Here is a 20,376-nt window from a genome sequence, read left to right on the forward strand (position 1 = left end):
TGGGCTGTAACCCCAGGTGGTGCCGGCAGCAACAAGGGCCAGGTTCAAGATGTAGGAGTTCCTCTTAACAATACAAAATGGAACCAACTTGAGCCCACACCCACTCTCCAGCGCTGAGTCTGTTTATAATAAAAGAAAACTTGTATTCAAAGGGAACGGGAACTCAGCATTAATTTGGGAAAACACTGCAACAGTGACGCAAAAGCATGCAAACCATAAGTAAACCCAGTGTCCTTTGGCTCAGTGTCCCATCTTATGGTGTGCAAGTCCCTTTAACATGGCGCTCCTTGTCCCGCCGCTGCATCCCGCTCCCAGTTGGCTGTGCATGGTCAGCAAAGACCCAGAGTTCAGAGGTGCATCCGTGTGGCTTCACCTCTCACCCCTGAAAGGCGCTGGGGCGGGGGCTTCAAGCAATGCCTCCAGTGCTGCTGCTGCGCGCAGCTGGTCACCGCCTCTGCAGCTGGCTTGCTGCTGTCTCTGCAGCCATCTCTGCCAGAGCCGCTGGACTCCGCTGCTGCTGGCCGCCGGCTGCCGCTGTTCTCTCTGCCCACTCCATCGCTGTTACGCTCTCGCTGCTGTGGCTTGCCGCTCCCTGTCTGCCACCTCTCTGTTGCCGCCTTCCAATGTTCCACCACTCAGCCCAGTTCTTCATGGCCCCACTGGGGAGTGGGGAATCTCTCTGCTAGGGGGCAGCCTCCGAGTTGTCTCACTGCAACGCGGACTCCGCACCAGGACTGAGGCTTAGCCCCGAGACCTGCCCCTCCGTGATTTCAGCTCTAGTAATCACTGAACAGAAACAAGGGCTCTCAGAGTTTGAGCAGCTCCATCTTTAAGTTTAAACGCTGGAGGAGAGTGTCAAATGGTGTCTGGGACTCTTTAAACAGAGTCCACATCACCTGCTAGGAACACCTGTCCCCACCCACTCTGGTTTTTCACTGGCATTTGGCGTCCATACGCCTTGCTTAACAAGTGAGGTTCCCTTGAGGGTGAGCCCTTTAATCAGGGCATGCTAAGCACAGTTCTACTGCCCTTTACTCATACCCACAGGATAACATTTCACGACCCCCTGCATTCAATAATAAAGTGAGTTTTAACTCAAAAGAGCTAACGTGGTTCACTTTGGCAAAGCGACTGTGTGTAACCCTCCCCAGCCCGAACGCGGCACAGCTACTTCTCAGCAGTAACCTCCAGGCAAGAAGGTACAGAAGGAAATGAGGGTTCATACAAAAGCAATTGAATTCCCAAAGCTATAGTCTACATTCAGTTTATGTATAAGCTTCTCTATGTCCCCCTTCACCATAGCACCTGAACACCTCAAAAACATTCGTAAGACACCCGCCTAGTAGGAAGGATTGTTTGACAGCTGGAGAACCAGAAGCTCAGAGAGATTGTGATTAACCCAAGGACACATGGGAAATATGTGGCAGAGCTTTGAATCCAACTCAGATCTCCCGAGTTCCAAGCCAGACCATAGAATGATCCTTTCTCTCAAAGAACGACTCTTATCAGAATTGCTAACCACTTTGTACAGGCATCAAGGTTAGACAGCAAGGGAAGGCTGGTTTTATGCAGTGCCAAGTGAACATAGGAGTTCTGGAAAGTTTGGATCAATGCAGATAAACACTTAAAAAGTAGAATGCTTCCCCAAAAGGTCTAAACCTTTAGGGTTAGCAAAACGAGGCTGAAGTTCTTGTGAGAAAAGACTGATAGAGTTTCCTGATACTTCTGAATTCTGGTTCCAATCAAACCTAGAACAAAACAAAACCAAACCCAGTAAAATGTTAATCAAATGTTCCCAAAGTGCAAAAATGTCCAGAGATTATGATCAGAAACAAAAATGTTGAAATACCATGAGAGATGGCCTCTCCTTTTGAATCAGAGGCACAAAATGTAGAGTATGTGCTGTAGAGGCTATGTGCTGGTAACTGTGAGTTATGTTTGTTTTCTGTGTCTTGCACCTTTAAATGAAAGGAAATTCGCTGCCTGCTGTGTTCTTAAGCAGTTCAGGCTGGATCATACTAAAGTGAAGGACATATTCTGCTTTCTCTCATCTGGAGACTGTACCTTCATTCTTTCTTTCTTTGTTGTTTTTCCTCAATCCAAAATAGAACTCAGCTAGACTAAAAATTACACGTTTAACCTTTTTTGTATAGGAAACCAAATAGAAAATAGCAGACAGCTGATGCAAAAACCTGTCATCACAGGGGTCCTCATATTGTGAACTCCAAGCATTCAAACACCGTGACTTAGGCCTCCAAAATCACAAGATTGACTTAAACATCATGAGAGTTTTAAAAATAATAAATGTTGGATTCCTATTTGCCTTTTGGATTCTGAGCCTTTGGGGTTCATGCTTTCACACTCTTGTCTACAAGCACAAGGACCAAAAACTTACCTTTTTTGTTTTTGAATGACAGCTGAGATTCTCACATGATGACCTGCCTCCAGGAGCTGGTACTTTAAGAAAGGTTTCAGAGTAACAGCCGTGTTAGTCTGTATTCACAAAAAGAAAAGGAGTACTTGTGGCACCTTAGAGACTAACCAATTTATTTGAGCATGAGCTTTCGTGAGCTACAGCTCACTTCATCGGATGCATACTGTGGAAACTGCAGAAGACATTATATACACAGAGACCATGAAACAATACCTCCTCCCACCCCACTCTCCTGCTGGTAATAGCTTATCTAAAGTGATCACTCTCCAGGAAGGTGAGTTTGTGTGTGTGGTTTTTGGAGCGGGGGGTGAGAAAACCTGGATTTGTGCTGGAAATAGCCCACCTTGATTATCATACACATTGTAAAGAGAGTGGTCACTTTGGATGCGCTATTACCAGCAGGAGAGTGAGTTTGTGTGTGTGGGGGGGGGGATGAGAAAACCTGGATTTGTGCTGGAAATGGCCCAACTTGATTATCATACACATTTTAAGGAGAGTGATCACTTTAGATAAGCTATTACCAGCAGGAGAGTGGGGTGGGAGGAGGTATTGTTTCATGGTCTCTGTGTATATAATGTCTTCTGCAGTTTCCACAGTATGCATCCGATGAAGTGAGCTGTAGCTCACGAAAGCTTATGCTCAGATAAATTGGTTAGTCTCTAAGGTGCCACAAGTGCTCCTTTTCTTTTTACTTTAAGAAAAACATCCAATATTGCAAGACTTGCAATAGCACCATGAGATTGACAACAGTGCGGTCCCAATCTGGTATGGAGACTTTGCCAGTCTGAATTTGTTGACCTGCAAGAAGCACTTTAATGATGGGAAGAGGATAATATGAGGAGAGACTTAGAACTTTAGCTGGCATGAGCTGAGGGTTTAATATGAACATTTGCTCTGTTTGATTTTGAAGGTGTATTTGGGTTTGAATAATGATGATCCCATCACTAGGATTTCTCTCCCAACAGAGCACCAGTGCAATTCTTTGTTCTAGAATTTTAGCCCTGTTTCTATTCCAAGCATGAACCCATGGTCTTTAAAGCATACTCTCCCTCCCCCCCCGCCCCAGCTGCCCCCCAGGAAAATCAGTGTGATCAATGTAGCTAAAACAGCCCCCAGAGAACACTTTGAAAGCCTACCCCCACCATGTCAAGTTACTCAGAAGCAGGACACGGTGGTTTATTTTTCAGTGTAACACATTTCTCTGCTTGTGTATGTGCAACATTGCTCCCTCCAGTCTCTATAAAGAGCTCTTACACAGGGGGATGCACTGTTCACATTGCTGGAGGAATAGCCCCACTGGGAAGAACCATGCTATGCGACTGGCTATCAGTTGTCCCTGCAGACTCTGTTCAGGGGCAGTTTTCTTATCTCATTTTCAGGTGCTGGGAAGGAGGCTCTGTATAGCTGAGTTTTGCATCTTCTGCTTGAGCTCCAATCCAGTGCGTCAGGCACCCAGGCAGAGGGAACAAAGGGCGTCATCAACCCAATGTTCCAGTTCTGGCCATTTGGCAGAAATCCTGCAAAATGCCCTTGGCCAAGGAAATTTTTCTCTGCCAGGAACCCTACACAGCCTGAAAAGTGGGTGGTGCTGGGTGGGAAACAGAGCATGGCCAAGTTTACCAGGAGATGGAATGATTCAAGTCCATCTTTTCAGCAGCCTCCACTGTGGCAGAGATCTCCTATGGAAATCAAAGCTGTCCCACCCAGCAGAAAACCCAGAGGGGGCAAACAGAGCTACTGCTGCTTGCCCTACCTCAGAGTGAATCCCCCCCTATGGTATGAGGAGGGAGCGGAGGTTAGCAATAGGGGATCAGGGGTGTCTAGCCCCTCTCTACACTGGCATTTGGCTCCTTTTCGCTAATTACTGCCCAGTTATGTCTTGGACTTACACTGCTTCTTAGCATGGGGCTTGCTGATGGCTTCTGCCAGGTAAATGCCACATTTGCCCTTTGCAATAATCATTGTGTTTGGCCCTGGCATTGCTGCTGCCGGACTCATTACTGTGATGGAAGGGGGCAAGGATTCTGCATCCGTACTCCCCTGGTCCGCCTATGCACTAGAACATAAAAAACAGGAACTGACAGGCGTATTCACTGTGTTTCTTTTCTGCTCCATCACACAAGACATTAAACTGACTCTTGGGTCTATTGACATGGGGACAGGTACAAAGCATTAGTAGTCAGTGTATGGTTTCCTTATATAACAGAAGAACAAAGGTGTTGTTTTGAGGGAAAGAGGGACTGCTTCTGTTTTCACTTCACTTTCTAGTCTGCCAAGATCCCCAGGTGCCTCAGGCATCCTGAAGTGCAGTAATAACTACGGCGTCACAAGGCAATGCTAGGGAAATCTGCAGTATCGGGGCAGGGACATCAGTGAGAGGATGTGGTTGGTAGGATGATTAGAATAGTCAAGACACCTGGATTCTATTCCTGGATTGGCCAGGATCACTAGGCATGTGGTCTTTGCTTCGGTTTCCTCATATGTAAAGTGGTTATAATAACACTGAGCTAGATTGTGTCTTTAGGCACAGTCCTGAGCAAGAGGTGGTGTGCAGGGTGCGTCCTCTGCACCGAGGAACAGTGTCCTGACCCAGTGCTGTCAGGGACTAGGGGGGTGCATTGTAATTTACTCAATGTCTGGGTAGCCCACACAGGGATAAAAGAGGTGTTCTTACTCCTCTGTATGTCTCTATGCAGGCAGGCACAGACAATATAACAGCCAGTCGAGCTTGCATCATCATAATAATTCCTAGCTGTTATAATACCTAGCTTTTGATCTCAAAGCACTTTACACAGGAGGTGAGTGTCATTATCCCCTTTTTACTATGGGGAAACAGAAGCACAGAGATGAAGTGACTTGCCCAAGGTCACCCATTAGGCCTTTTCCTGTGAGTCATGGTCCAGTGCCTTATCTATTAGACCATACTGCCTCTCTCATAGCGAGACGGTTAATTTTATTCATGTTTGTAAAGTGCTTTATGATTCGCGGATACAGCTCACTGTGGGCTCAATCCTGCTCTCACTGAAATCAGTGGGAGTGTTTCCATTGATTTCAGTGGGCACAGGATCAAGTTGTGTATAACTGGAAACTATTACTAGCATTTGTTAAAAAGGTGGGCCTGTCAATATTGCTTTAGTATCACAATTTATGTACGTGTGTAAAAAACCCTTATAATGCACAGAATTCTTTAATTTTTTTAAAATAGTAGCTAAAACTTGGATTATGTATGTATTTATTTATTTTATTGTAAACATTCCTTTCCAGCAATCTGAAGTACCCAACATTTGTCTGTCTCTCCAGGCATTTGGGCCACTATCATCACTTTGGTATCCTAGTGCCTAAGAATTAGAAATTCAAAGTAACTTAAACCAAAAATGAAAATGACCAGTCAATTGTCACAGCCCAGATTAAGTGGAAAAAGTAACTGTACTGCATAAATGGGGAAAAGTGAGGCTTTCTATTGCATATGTCAGTTCTCTTATCTGCCATGTGGATCTCTGTGTTGTGGTTCACTTCGCCCCAGCATGATTCTCTTGTGTTCCTGTGATCTCTTATCCCTGAGGAAGATCTCTATTGCCTACTCTGTGGTTGAGACATCTGGCAAGTATAGCAGGAAGGATAATTTTTCCCTTATTGTTGAGAAGAACATTTTTATTCTTTTGTGTTTACTATATCACTAGAAGTGCTCACAAAGAGGTGGGTATTCTCCAAAATCTCCAGTTCCTTGACCTTTAAAGCTCACTGTGGGAAGACAAAACACTGGAGCTGTGATAAAAGAGATGTTGCTGAGCACAATGTAATCATCAGTTAGAAAAACAGAAAAAAATCCAGAATAAAAAGGTTGTGCCATTTTTTTTCCTTTGGCAATTTAAAGGGACAGTCAATTTAAAAATCATATATTGGAAACAAAATTCCTTATCCATAAATATTTAGCTTATTAAATCTGAAAGAATAATAAAAAAATAATTTTTATCTTCACTCTTTATGCTTTTTTTTAACTTTGTGCCTTTTTCTCAGCTTGGACAATGAGTATTCATAAAGTCAGTTTCATATTTGTTTATAGGTAGATTTACTTACAGGTTCTCAGGAATGCAATTTTTTTTTGAGGCACTGGAAAGGAAAATGTGTTTATTTGAAAACAACTTTCTGTTAGAATGTTTTTATCATGAGAACGTTTCTGTTGAGTTTGGGATTTACAGAATGTTTGTACATTCACTAAATGCTGGGCATTATTTGAGTTGATAAGTAAAGTGGGACAATTTTTTTTTCTATTTCTTCTTTTGTCAAAAAATGCACTTTGGAGGGCCTTTGGTAAATAGTTTGGGTTTGGAAATTTATTTATTTTTTTGAAAGAGTCAAAATGTTTCACTTTGACCATTTTAAAACATTTTATGTCACCTTTTCAAAATTTAAAATGTGGCCAATTTAAAAAGAAAAACAGAAAAAGATGAAAAACACCAGAAACAGCCAAATTTGGGGGGGAGGGAGGGAAGAAAAGTGTTTTGAGTCAATTCAAAATGTTTTGGTCGATTCTTTTAGTTCGTCAATTTGATGAAAAAATGTTTTTCAATTCAAATAGATCCAGGTTTGTTTTGTTTTATTTTATTTTATTGGTTGTCCTACTGTATGAAATATATAGACCAAAGGTGTGAACATAACCCAGTCAGTGTCCAACATTAATTAGTGTGACACAAGGTCCAGGCTTTGGTATATAGAGACCTCAGCCTGCTTAGTGCTGTGGCAAACACGCTATTAAATATCCTTTTATCCTGTTAAAGATACAGACAAGGGAAAACAGTTAAAGCATTTGAGATGTTAAAGTATTAAGTAAGGCTTTAATTTTAACAACATCCCCTGTTCCCTTTACTTGAGAGAGTTTTAGAAGGAATGAAAAACCTTGTTGGACAGTCTCTTAGATGGTATCAAAGATGGTAATAACTGGCCTATTGGGGGAAAGAGAAGAAGCTAGCTGAGATGGATTGGAGCTGTTGATTTTGCTGCTGTTGTTAAAGTCCAATCCTGTTTCATCTCAGGTGGTGTTTGGGGTCAGATGGAGTGGGTAGGTGTGCAGTGTCATCGCATTTCTCTCTCTTTAGATTGGTCTGGTTAGGACGTCCCTGAGGATTAGGGAAATGAAGGATCGGGGTCTCAGGAAATGGGAGTTAAGGGGTGGCCACCATGACGGTGAACCTTGCTGTAGTAGCCTCCATCTTTCTTTCTTTTCATCTGGTTTTCTATATTCTCCCTCCAAATCTCTTTCTTTAAGGACCCACAGTGGGAGTGGTGGCTGGAATAGCCCACTGCATCATTATTTTGTCCACCAATTATGGTTCGTTAATTTCCGATTCCACATCTTTTGTTTTTGTTTTTCTTTAACCTAGCATGATTTCAACATAGTCCTTGAATTATATCAGCATGGCCTTTTTTATTTGGCATAATTTAGTTTCTCTATCTGGTTCTTTTGCCCCTGTTCATAACATTCATTATGGAAATCAACTTGACTTAGTTTTTATTGACATTTGTTCTACGTTATTGTAACATTTTATGAACTTTTATAGACTTTTTACAATTAATTGCACAACTAAGGTAAATTTGTAGGTCTCTAAACCAAAAAAATTCATTATTCACTCAGCTCTAGTTAATAGTGCCTTTTACCCAGTTTCTACTTTACGGCAAATGTGACAAATGGAGGGTTTTTATTAACAACTAGATTTGTATACTTGCAAATGCTCTGAGGTTTTCCTCAGACATAAGAATTAGCTAGCAGCCAGATATACTTTTTATTTTGGGAGATCACTGCATACTATGTTGACTTGGCGATGAAAGGGAAGTTTACTGTTTTGAAAACATAGCAACCCTTATTTGTTGTTTTTTTGCAAGCAATACAACTTTAGAATGTTCACTGGCCAATCCAAACCCTTTGAGAATGTTCACCAGCCAATCCAAACTCACCCTCATTCCACAAACACTTTTCAGAAATTCTGTTCATCCCAGGAATTGGGTATGGACCATCGTGCAATTCCCACAACAGAATCTCTTGATGTTAAGGTAGGGCACTCTGGCTGAGGAAGGCTTCTTCTGAGAAACATAAAGATCAGCGGAAACTGCAATTGGAATGAAAATCAGTATTCATTCAGACCTCATATACTATAATGTTTATGTAAACCTCAATGTCCCATCAAGGTTTAGACTTAATTGAAGTTCAGATACATTCCGATTTCTGAACCAGACATACTTTGCCCTTTTCAAATCAGTCTTCTGTGGTGAAAGCAAACAGCTTATTCCTCGTCAAAAGATTTATTCCTTTCACAGCAGATCCCAAATGGTGTTATATGAGACACAGGAGATTTAATGGTATATGCCTGACACAGGTATCTGTTTAAAGTGGGTTGATTCTATGTATGGGTTTGTTTTGGTTCAATGACCTTTACAGTGTTAATTAGACCCCATCTTCTTCATTTAATTAAATTATTATTATTTTATGTTTGGGATCAAAATTGACCTGACATAAAGTTATCTATTTATTAAGGGAATTCAGCCCTGTACTGCAGCCACTTTGAGCCAGCTATGCTGGTGCAAAAAAATGGCTTCAAAGTGGCTTTAAGATCCTGCAGGGAATACCCTGGTGCAGGAGGCCTTCCTGCGAGATGCAGGGCTGGCCACAGTGACTCAAGCTGGAGCCACTGACATAGTGGATGTTCCAGAGGCAGGAGGAAGTGTGGCTGGGGAGCATTCCTAGCTATTTACCCTACAACCACATAAAGCCCATATTGGCTATGGCAATCTCAGTGCAATGTAGGGCAGCCCTAATCCTTGCCCTAACCAGCTGTACTGTTCCCCTTCCGCTGGCAGCCTCAGGATAGGGAAGGCATATGCTGTTCCCTTCGGTCCCTATGCTGGGCTCTGCACTGGTGCAGGGATGAATTTAGATCTATCCATTGTAACTGGAACCTTTGCAGTTAATAATCAGCACCTTGAATATCATTTGCATCTGGAGTGGCATCCCATTCAGAGCATGGGGCACAGGTAGAAAATGCTCCCTTCTAGCTTTCTCTTCTCAGAAGGAGAGTAACAGCTTTCTGCACTACCTGCAGATTTAAAGTGACCTTCTAGATCAGATCCATGCAGTGTGCACGGCAAGAGTCTAGCCTAGAGGGAATGCAGGCATGGATGACGAGGGTGGGGCCCACATCCAAGAGGACAAGCTGTGTTGAAAGCTAAAAGTTGCTATCCTATTTTTCTTCTCCAATATTCCTCTCTATAATTTCCCATTGTTACCATGCCTATTTTTATTAATTGGGCTCCTGATACTTTTACTAATAAATGTATTGCCATTCCCTCTTCTTCCTCACAGCTATGGGTGAACCAAGAAGACGGAGTAGAGGAAGGAACCAGCGAAGTACAGAATGGCCATTTGGATCCAAGCGCCGACTGCCTCTGTCTCAGCAGAACCCTTCAGAACCGAGACCAGATGAGAGCCAATGTAATCAATGAAATCATGAGCACAGAGCGCCACTATATCAAACACCTCAAGGACATTTGTGAGGTACGTGGGGGCTGTGGGGAGTCTTCAGTTGCTAGAACAAAGAAGAATAGTGTGTGACCAGGATCCAGATATCTAGACTGTAAGTGGGTGGTGGGGAAAGAGAGAGAGAGAATCTCCAGGCTTCATCAAGAGACTTGAGTCTTGTTTTTAAGTGCAAGGAAAGGTCATTAAGGGACAGGATTGGCCAAGCCACCGTGTGAAGCATCACATCAGCCTTTAGAGCAATACGCTACTTCCAGTCATCAACAAAAAGAAAATGAGGGCCAGCCACACTGTTCTATTCTTTCACCCAGGTTTGGGGCCTGACCACAAAATGCTTATTCCTAACCATCACCAATGATTCAAAGACCTGGAAAAATCACAGGAAATTCCTACATTAAACAATTGTTTTAGGTTATTGTACAGTTTGTTGTTGTTGTCATTTTTTATGATTGAATTTATTTTATTTGGTACCCGTAAAAGAAGAGATTTTACGAACTGTGGCTGGGAACTGCCATAGACAAGGGCTTTGAAATTCACCCACCCTCCCACAAATATCTTTGCCAGTCTGCCACATTCCTGTGCCTTCAGCACGACCCTGCTGTTTCAGTCACGGGCTCCCCACACATTTCTGCCAATGCAACACAATCCCCAACTGCTATCCCAGTCCTAGGCTCCCCACAAAGCTCTGCCACTGCACCCTAATCCTGACTCAAAGCCCCCACTGCTACTCCAGTGCTGCATGCTCACACCGCTCTGTATAAGCACACTCTAGGCCAGCCTCACCCTCTTGTACCTTTTGTGAATTTACTTTCATCCTGACTTGGATCATCGCTTTCTGTTCTTGTCCTTAGCCTCTCTCCCCACTCCCACGCCAGACGGATAGATATCTGTACCAAGTCATCATGTGTTTGTAGTTGTGTACAAAACTAGAGTGAGGGCTCCAAAGTCTTTTCACCTGCTGACCTAAGCCTGGTTGAACCTGGCTTTCCACAATCAAAAATTCAGTCCTGCACTAATCCACTATTCCATCTAGCCTTATCTACTGGAAGGGGATGGCTCATATCCAAATAACCAGGCTTACAATACTTAGGATGCCTGAAACCAAAGGCTGGATACTGAGAAGGTTCTGCTCCTTCTGAGGTAGATTGAGTTCCAAGCACTTTAATGTGTAGAAATCATTCAGCTGAAACCTTCAAAACCAAGATCCTGTTGCTCTCCATAGACATTAAAGATCCTGTGACAGTTTTTTTGTAAAAGTAGGTGGATTGTCACTTTCATTGATCATACCTACCTCTCCTCCCACAGCTATCCAGCTTGCAATGCAATGCCTTTCTCTCTCCAGGGATGGCTGTGTGTGTGTGTGTGATATCTATGAGTAAGGACTGAAATGAGAACAGATTTAGCTGAAAATTGAGTTCAAATTAATTAAAAGTGGGACTATTAAGAAAATGTTCTGACTTTTTTTCATACCCATCCTACTAACAAACGGCCAGATTTTTATCCTTCAGACATTCCGTAGAATTAAAACTCAGTGCCAGCTACCTTTGAATGTACATGTGAAGAAATTAGGGGGTGTAATTAAAGAAAGATTAGTATCAGTTGCTTTTGCCTATCTTTCCTATTATGTTCACAACTTTCCTTTATTCAAAATGGCTGCCATTTCCTCTAATTTACAATGGGATTGAAACTCCCCAAGGGGATTGGAGTGACATGTGCCCTCACTACATTTTCTCACTGTGCGAATTAAATAAATGTAGTTGTTTAATTATATTATGTACAATCTAAAGGATCCCCCAGGTTGCTTGTTATCAAGGTTTGAAGTCTGGACCTTGAGATCCTCTGCTTAACCTTCATTAAGCTACAGTAACTGTTATCTTCAGTGTGGAGAACTACACACAAGTTATTAATCTCCTTCACTATATAGCACAACACCTTAATTACAGCCTCAGCAACATTAGTAAATATTCAGATTGACACATGTACACAGGTTAAGTGTGCAGTGTGTCGTGTTGTAACACATGAGGTTATAATTACAATTTTGTGTTATACTGTAAGAGAGGTTAATGTGTTGTGTGTACCATGCTTCCTTATAAGTCGGAGGCAGAAGTAAGTTCCTTGTGATGAAATGGAATCTGTTATTGTCAGAAGGAACATGCTGTGGTGAACATTAGAATGTGGTTAAGAGGTTGTCCCTCGGCATTTCCTTCTATTTAGAATTTGTGTTGAGGGGATTTAAGGGATGGAGGTTTATATATAGGGCCAGATCCTCAGGTGATGTAAATTGGTGTAGCTACATTGACTTCAGGGGAGCTCTGTTGAGGATCTAGCCCATAGTTTCTAAAGTGTATTGGGATCTGTCAGAATAAATGGTACTATAGAAGTATATTGTTACCATGAACTCTATGAAAATTAGAAATCAGATTCCTACCATAACACAGCTAGAAAGGAAATGGTTTTCCTGTGCTGCAAAAGTTGTTGAGATTTCAAAAAATGTCCTTGTCCCGCAATCAGGATGAAAAAGCAAAATCTCAAAAAATTTTACAAACTGAAAATCTGGGTTGTTTTTTTTTATAAAAAGTTGGAATCTAAACATTTCATCTCAGTAATTTTGAAACATTTCCTTTAGCTTTCAATCATTTTTATTTATTTTTAATTTTTACTATAATCAGCTTATATTTCAAAATGAAAAGTCATTTCAGACTGGAAAACCAGAATTTCTTATTTTGAATATGTTGAAATGCAAAGTTTTGACAACTTCAAAACCTTTTTTCAAAATGTTTTCTGGTCAAATTTGTCAGAACTGACCCTTTCCTGGGAAAAGTTTGGATTTTTAATCGGCATTTTCAGAGAAAAAAAGTTTTGGTGAAAAATTCCTGACCACCTCTACTCTCTAAGCCAGATGTATCCATTTTTCTAATGTTTTCAGACAAATATTGATTGCCTTTGAGTGAAAGGAATAGCCCCTTTCTTTTTACAGCTCATTCACTCTCTCTTCACCCATCCTCCTTCTTTCAGAGCTTCATCCTCCCCTTAGTCTTAAAGACCTATAGTCAAAGTCCTTTGCTTTGAATTCATGCCACTGATAGTTTAAAATTTAACAGTCCTGTGCCCAACCTCTGCAGAATCAATACTGAAAAGTCTCTAATGACTTTATCTCATTTGCGTAAACTGGTCCTGTTTCTGCTGATGAGGCAAAGCAGAAGGGAGATTTTTCATGCTTTTTCAATTTTGGAAGAATCTTGGGATTTCAATTTGGGGGCAAGTCAGTTTGATTCAATTATATTGTTTCAATGAAAGGTGTTTGACCTAAACAAGCAGCGAAGTATTGCAGCAGCTTTACTGTGTATCGTTTCTTTGCCTCCTCTGGCATTTTTCTGTTCAACAAAAGAAAATCTGAATTTACCACTTGCCAGCTATGTCACTGGGCTTTTCAGGGCCAGATTTTCAGCTGATGTATATAGGGATAGCTCCACTGACTTCAGTGGAGCTACATGGATTTACACAAGCTGAGGATCTGGCCCATTGTGTCAGGAGATGTGTATCTCCATGACTCTCGTCTTGCTGTGAATTATACCAAATAGAATTGTAGGATAAATCTTACCAGAAGGTGGAGTACCAATAAAGGGTTCAGATGCCTTTGTAAACTAGAGAAGACTGAAATGAGCATTCTCATTTGCAAATGTGATAGGTCATGCGTTGCAGGAGAGAAGCTCACCTTGCTCAAAGTAAGTGTGCAAATCAGAGCAATCGGTTTGCTCCGAGAAGGCTGGGAGACAGCTTAATCTCTCCAGGTTCTATCCAAATAAGTTGACCTGACTGCATGCTTTTGTGCTTAAGTGGAGTGTGACTAGACTTAGAGATAGCTAGGACAGCTTGATCTCCTGTCAGTGCTGCAGGGTGAACACAGAGGTGTTATCCTATGCTGCAGAGTGAATAGTCTTCTGATAACAAGCTGATGAGAGACAGAAGTGCTGCTGACATAGGCAAACTTTACAAATCCCCCTACTCTGATTTCTAGGATGTCAGGGAAAGCATTGCATTATTCTACATTGAGTCATATGGAAGAAGGAATCTGACAGGCTAATGAAAGTCAGGACTGAGTTTAGTATAGAGTATAGCTGCATGAGCCAGGTCTCGCTGCTAAGATGTAATCACATAACATCATCTAAAATCAAGGAAACATCTCAAGAAATGCAGTTGTACTAGATTGCTTCAGGTCTTGGGTGATTCAGGGCACTCGCCCTGCAGCTTCCAGTCTCAGAACACACCCAATGCCAATATGTTTTGGAGCTTCACAGGACTATTATTTATTAGATCCAAAAAAACAACATTAAAAGAACATTAAGATTGCAAAGTCCAGTGCTCAAGAGTTAGGAAATGCCAGTGTTAAAGCTGCCCATTGCCTCTTTAAACTGAGATTTTTCAAAGACTTATAACTTGGCCAAATTTGGGTGTATTTTCAGTGGAGCAGCAAAAGGCATATCCTTGCCATAAAGGTCACCCCTTTGCTACGTTGCAAGCCTTGCTCCACAGTACGGAGGCTCTAGAGCAGACTGTATGCGGAACTAGAGCAGTGGTTCTCCATGTATGTATCATTGTGTCCCACAATGTGTTATATGGGCTGCAGGTTGAGAACTACAGTGCCCTCCCTCCACTAAAACGCCTCACAGACCCCTATGATCAGTGCCCCCGTCCCAGAGACTGCTTTACAGAGCGAGGCAGGAGCAAAGCCCAGTGCACGGGGCCAGGCAGCCGGGACCCCGAGCCTCGCCCCGTGTGTGCTGGGACCGGATTTTTTTTAGCACACAGCTGGGCTGCAGCTGTGTGCTAATTGGGCTGCGGTTTGAGAACCACTGCACTAGAGCTTCGCAAAAGAACAACTGCAAGAATTTTTTAACTATGGGCAAAACAATGTATTTCCACCCTAGCCTCATTCTCAGAAATGGCTGAACCATTTTTCAGAACTTCATAAACAAATGTAGCTTAAGTTAGTCATCTTGCATAGAGAATTTCAGCCCAAACAGACTTTCGGAAAGTAATAAGCAACAACAAAAAATAGGGTCTTATAGTGGGGAAGTGTCAGACAACCTTAACATATGCTGCACTCTAGCCCCATCTAGAATAGAAGACCTTAGATGGACAAGGCATTTTGCAGACATATAAAAAGATATAGTCCCTACCCCAAAGAGTTCACAGTCTAAAGTTTTGATCCTGAGGTGTGCGGTACACCGACACCTCCCTTTGAGCTAAAAGGCAGAGATACAAAGAGGAGTCACACTGTGGAGAACCTTGAGCATGAACATGAGGAGTTTATACTTAATGCAGAATGACTCTGGGAAGCCAGCAAAGGCATTCAAACAGTGGAGTAACATGAACAAAGTAGTGGGCAAGGAAGGTGATTTTAGCTGCAGTATGTTGCAGGGATTGCAGATGGGAGAGTGAGAGGTAGGGAGGCCAGAGCTGAGGGTACTGAGATGGGTCCCGGCTGGGTGGTTGAAGAAGGCAGTGCCTTGGGGAAGAAACCTTAGAGCTACAGCCCTATATCAGGGCTAAAAAAAAAACTGGACTGTATACCCTGGAAGGGGGGACAGCCTGTGCGGCTCGACCGGAGGGCTGAGCTGCCAAAGACCAGCCGAGAGAACTAGCAGCCTGGGGGTGCTCGCAAGAGGCAGGTGCCACCCTGATGTAATAACAAAAAAGAAAAGCAAGTTCACACCTAACCGAGAGAAAGCCCCCCTCCCCCCTCGAAAGGAAGTGTTTGCAGGCACTATCAGAGAAAAGGGGGCATGCATGAGAGGCGTGTGCTGACCTTGTTACACTTGTACATGTCATTTTGTTCTGTATTGGAGCCGGCTCACACTGTATTTTACATGTCATTTTGCTATCGTAATGCTGGTTTTCTATGCTCTCTTTTGTGGAATTTGGCTACCTCTTGCTGGGTTTGGTGTGTATTATACTGTACCCCCTTGCACTGACAGTGTACATGTCACAGGAATGACTATGCTGATGGGGGGGAACAGGAGTCCAAATATGCAGTTCTTATGCACTTTGTATACAGTGCTCACTACAGTCGGGTATTTGAGTAAGTACTATGCAGTCATGACTGTCCAAGTTTCTTTTCACATCTCATAGCCTGAGCTTCGTTCCTGTGGTTACCATTGATGCATGTGCATACCAGAATGGCTCTCAGAAGAGCCCAATAGCTCATCAGAAGCTCTGGACCCTACGTTGGTGGCCTACAGGATGAAATATTTTGAGAACCAAGCAGTGGGGATGGTCCATGAGGGGAATGAACTGTCTCACTGCTAGGAAGAGGGGAACCCACAAGCGATCGCTTGTCTAGTATATTCTCAGTTTCATTTCCTTCTTCTGTTTTCTCTCTCCTTCTCTGTGGAAGAAAAGGAAGATGGGTCACATCCCATGCCTCTTTATATACCAACTCCAGGGCTTAGAAAACTTAGCACTTAACCTCCTGCAAATATTCTCCAACTTTGCTATTCCACAGGGACAACATCAAAAAATACTTTAAAAGGAGACAGTTTGTCAGCTATTTTTAGGTCTTCATTGAGCAAAGCGTTCTCCAACATCTGCTCATCAGTCAGCTATCCCCAGCCTGAGCAAACCTGATGGAATGAGTGGCAGAAAGGTGACATTGTTTTATGCAACAAAAGTAAATTTACTGGAAAAACTCTGCAGCCTTCTAGCTGGTGCTTGCTGTGTATTATATATAATCAGTGGTCTCTTTCAATTGGTTGCTCACGTTGGAAGCTAACCATCCAAATGTAGAAACCAAATACAAGAGAAGGCTCGGGAACTTTGTTTGAATGCTGCATTTATTTATTTATTTACATTCCCCAGGCTTTGATTGACATCTCTATGGAGATTTGCTGCTTTACTCTGAGTAGCATGTGGCTTAGGCAAGCGGTGACATAGCACGTGGAGTGTGGAAAATATTCAAGGCAGTGGTCACAGTGAATAGCCAACTAGCAATGGCTGAAACCCATTTGCGTGATTCACCCACTGAATGGTTTTATAAAAGAGGAATAATAATCCTTTCCTACTTCACAGGTGGTTTGCAAGAATCAGTTCATATTGCAGAGTGCTTTGAGATCCTCATGTGGGAGTGAAAATATTATAGCAAAAATTCCCATGATTTCTACCTGGCTTGTGTCATTTATTTGCTGTAAAGCTGCCATAGCTTAAAAATTGTTCGGCTGTGAATCAGGCTGCTCCACTTCTTCAGGTCATTTCATCCTTAGAATGAGAGGGGAAACCCAAGGAGATGAGTAATTGAGTTCCAAAGCAGGTCCCTGGAAGAGCTGAGACTCAGATTCATCAATTGTGTAATGTATTTCATGATCAAACCCTAGGCTAAGGGAGGAAGAGAGGATTGTCTCCAAAGGCAGCTATGGTCTGGTCTGATATGATGTTAGCTAAACTGGACATTTAGGAAGTTGGCCGTTAGCCAGGATGTCTCAAATCATATTTATAATTCCATCATCTTTTTAAAGTCGTCATTCCAGGAAACCACTTGGTGAACCTAACGTGCAGTTTATTATCCCTTTCTAATATTTATCATTGTTCAACATCAGCTGTGTGTCACCAGCTAGTGGTTCATCTGCATGACTCAGTTCCCAAATTCAGCTCTTCAGCTGAACCTTCCAGCACCTTTCTTTACTTTGCGGGATGAGGAAACAAGTATAAGGTTTCAACTTACAGGGCCTCAGTTATTATTGTTGTTTAAAATTAGGAAGCCTCAAGTGAGAGTGTGGCCCCACTGTGCCCAGCAACGTCTACAATTTAAATAGACAACACAAGCAAACAGTGTGAGGGAAAACAGATGCCGAGAGGCGAAGGGATTTGCCCAAGGTCACGCAGCAGGGCAGTAGCAGAGATAGCAATAGAACCCAGGTCTCCTTCCTCCCCAGGCAGTGTCCGCTGTGCTAGACTGTGCTCCTTCAACCGGTAAAGCTTAGATCTGAATACTCAGATAAATTGGTGGACTGGGAAGAAAAAAATTATCTGCAAGTAGGAAGGCAAATAAAGGGTTGTGTGTTCTAACCCTTTCCCATACTTACCTATCTTGTCTAGGACAGGGACTGTCTATTAATCTATGTTTGTACAGTGCCTAGCACAATGGGGCCTGTTCTCAGCTGGTCTCTAGGCACTACTGTAATACAAACAACAATTAATAGTAATAATAAGAGGCCGAGGGACAGGAAAAAAGGATGATCTGGTAGCTGCGGCACTAGACTGGGATTTAGGAGAACTGGGTTCAGTTTGCAGCTGTTCCACAGACTCACTTTGTGGCCTTGAGGAAGTCACTCAAACTCTCTCCACTCAGTGTCCCATCTGGGGGCAATACTTCTTCCTCTTTCTCCCATTCTTCATCTGTCTAGTTTATTTACAGTATAATTTCTCCAGGCCAGGGACTGTCTTTTACTCTGTTTGTACAATACCTAGCACAACGGGACCCCAGTCTCAGTTAGGAGTCTAGGCATTCCTAGAATACACATAATAAATAATACATTAAATAATAAAACATTATTTAATAATAAAACAATAGCCAAGAAAATGGGAGAAACGTCCCTGGCACAACCTCACTGACTTTAATGCACTAGCGTAACTGAGGAGAATCTGGGAGAATAAAAAGGAGAGGGAAAGAGAAAAGAAAATGATGCTATTTTCTTCCTCCAAGATGACATTTAACTATGGCTTTTATCTTCCATCACTGCTGTTCCCTCGTTAGGCAGCCAATAAACTGAAACCACCATCAAACCTTTATTTTTTTGTTTTGTTTTAACATTCAGTGTTCCCACACACTGACATTTTCAGAACCGCAAAACCTCCTGCCTTTGTTTCTCATACACAGGCAAATAAATAATGGTGGGATAAACCACACAGCATTCCAAGTCAGGGATGTCCCATGAGATTTGTAGAGGCCTTTGGCTAGCAGTAGGTCTCAGATACCTTGTGCTCAGTGCAGTAGCAATGGGAAGGATGGTTGCATCATGTGCTCATTCACTCTCTGTTATGAGACCAAGACCATAGAATCAGACATTAATGGAATATTCTGCAGCTTGAATGGCTGCTTCCGAGTGCCGATTACTGTGGCTGTGGAGGGGAATGAGGGTGGCCAGCCTATTGAAAGACAGACCGAGGCAGCTGTCGCAGTAGGATGGTGCGCCCTTGATCAAAGTATGAGAATGTGGCACCTTTTCTGGGGACAATGGTTGCAGCAAGAACCAAAACTAATGGATTTGTTTGCATGGCGGTAATTTTTAAAGGGACTGACAGGGACAGAAATGAGTAACCAAATCCCTTTACGGTATGAAGGACCAAACGTGAGGCTTGCTCCTCTCTGCAGCATTGATAGACCTAGGAAAGCGCCGAGCACTGGTGGCTAAGCTCCTTTCAGAAGTACTCCCTTTCCACAGAAGGTGCAGGCAGAGTGCTCAGGGAAGGCGGAGTAGATCTCTGTATTGCCCTCCCTATACCTGCTTTTGAGTGGATCAGCATGTACTCCACAGCAGCTTTTGACCAAGGCTAGCAAGCCTATCAGGATGGCAGGGCCCTGCCCATGTTCCAAAGAAGCAGCCTTGCCATAACCCCTAGGGGCCACAGAGCTTCAAGGGGCCATAGTCTGTCTTGTGCTTGGCTCTTCCATGGGTGCAGGGGACAGTAACTTTTTTTGTCCATTGCTGTTTCCAAGGCCCATCTGGCATTGTGAGTGTTTGGGTTATTTTACAAATTCCTCCTCTTTCTCCTTGCAGGGTTACTTAAAGCAGTGCCGGAAGAGGAGAGACATGTTCAGCGATGAACAGTTAAAGGTCATATTCGGCAACATCGAAGATATCTACAGGTTTCAGATGGGTTTTGTCCGGGACTTGGAGAAACAATATAACAATGAGGACCCCCACCTCAGTGAAATTGGACCTTGTTTCCTGGAACATGTAAGTTTTTGGAGGGAGTGAGAAGGCAGAAGCCATTTTACATGACTGGATCATCACTGTTCTGGATGGCAGGTTCCTCAGATTACAGATCAGAGGCTACCTTGACTATTGGTTTCTTGTTGCTAGATTTGGAAATGGGCAAACTTCACAAGTGATGCATAAGGTTATAGGACATAGGAAACACAGGAACAACAAGAGGGATAACAGTCAGTGAATCTGCTCAACGTCTTACATGTCTCGACCCAATTGCAAGGGGTACGAGGTATGAACAGGAAGATCTGGGAGTATTAGTACTAAGTAGCTAAATTATTATTTACTAGGCATCATTGAGACGTGGATAAATCTCATGACTGGAATATTGGTATAGAGGGGATAACTTGTTCAGGAAGGACAGGCAGGGAAAAAAGGGAGGAGGCATATATATTCTTGATGTGTAATACACTTGTTCTGAGGTCTAGAAG

At 42.8% G+C, this 20,376-nt stretch overlaps 1 protein-coding gene across 13 annotated transcripts in view; it reads left to right on the forward strand.

The window, feature by feature from the left end:
• The window catches only part of ARHGEF9 (Cdc42 guanine nucleotide exchange factor 9), a 307,760-nt gene that overhangs the window by 229,388 nt on the left and 57,996 nt on the right, over positions 1-20,376 (forward strand). For all 13 annotated transcript variants that reach the window (XM_073361041.1, XM_073361042.1, XM_073361040.1 and 10 more), the window contains 2 exons: positions 9,789-9,980; positions 19,736-19,915. In XM_073361041.1, the coding sequence (XP_073217142.1) occupies positions 9,789-9,980; positions 19,736-19,915 (372 nt within the window). The remainder of the gene's footprint in view (positions 1-9,788; positions 9,981-19,735; positions 19,916-20,376) is intronic.

The sequence above is a fragment of the Lepidochelys kempii genome, chromosome 9 (assembly GCF_965140265.1).
Source record: "Lepidochelys kempii isolate rLepKem1 chromosome 9, rLepKem1.hap2, whole genome shotgun sequence".
Lineage (NCBI taxonomy): Eukaryota > Metazoa > Chordata > Testudines > Cheloniidae > Lepidochelys > Lepidochelys kempii.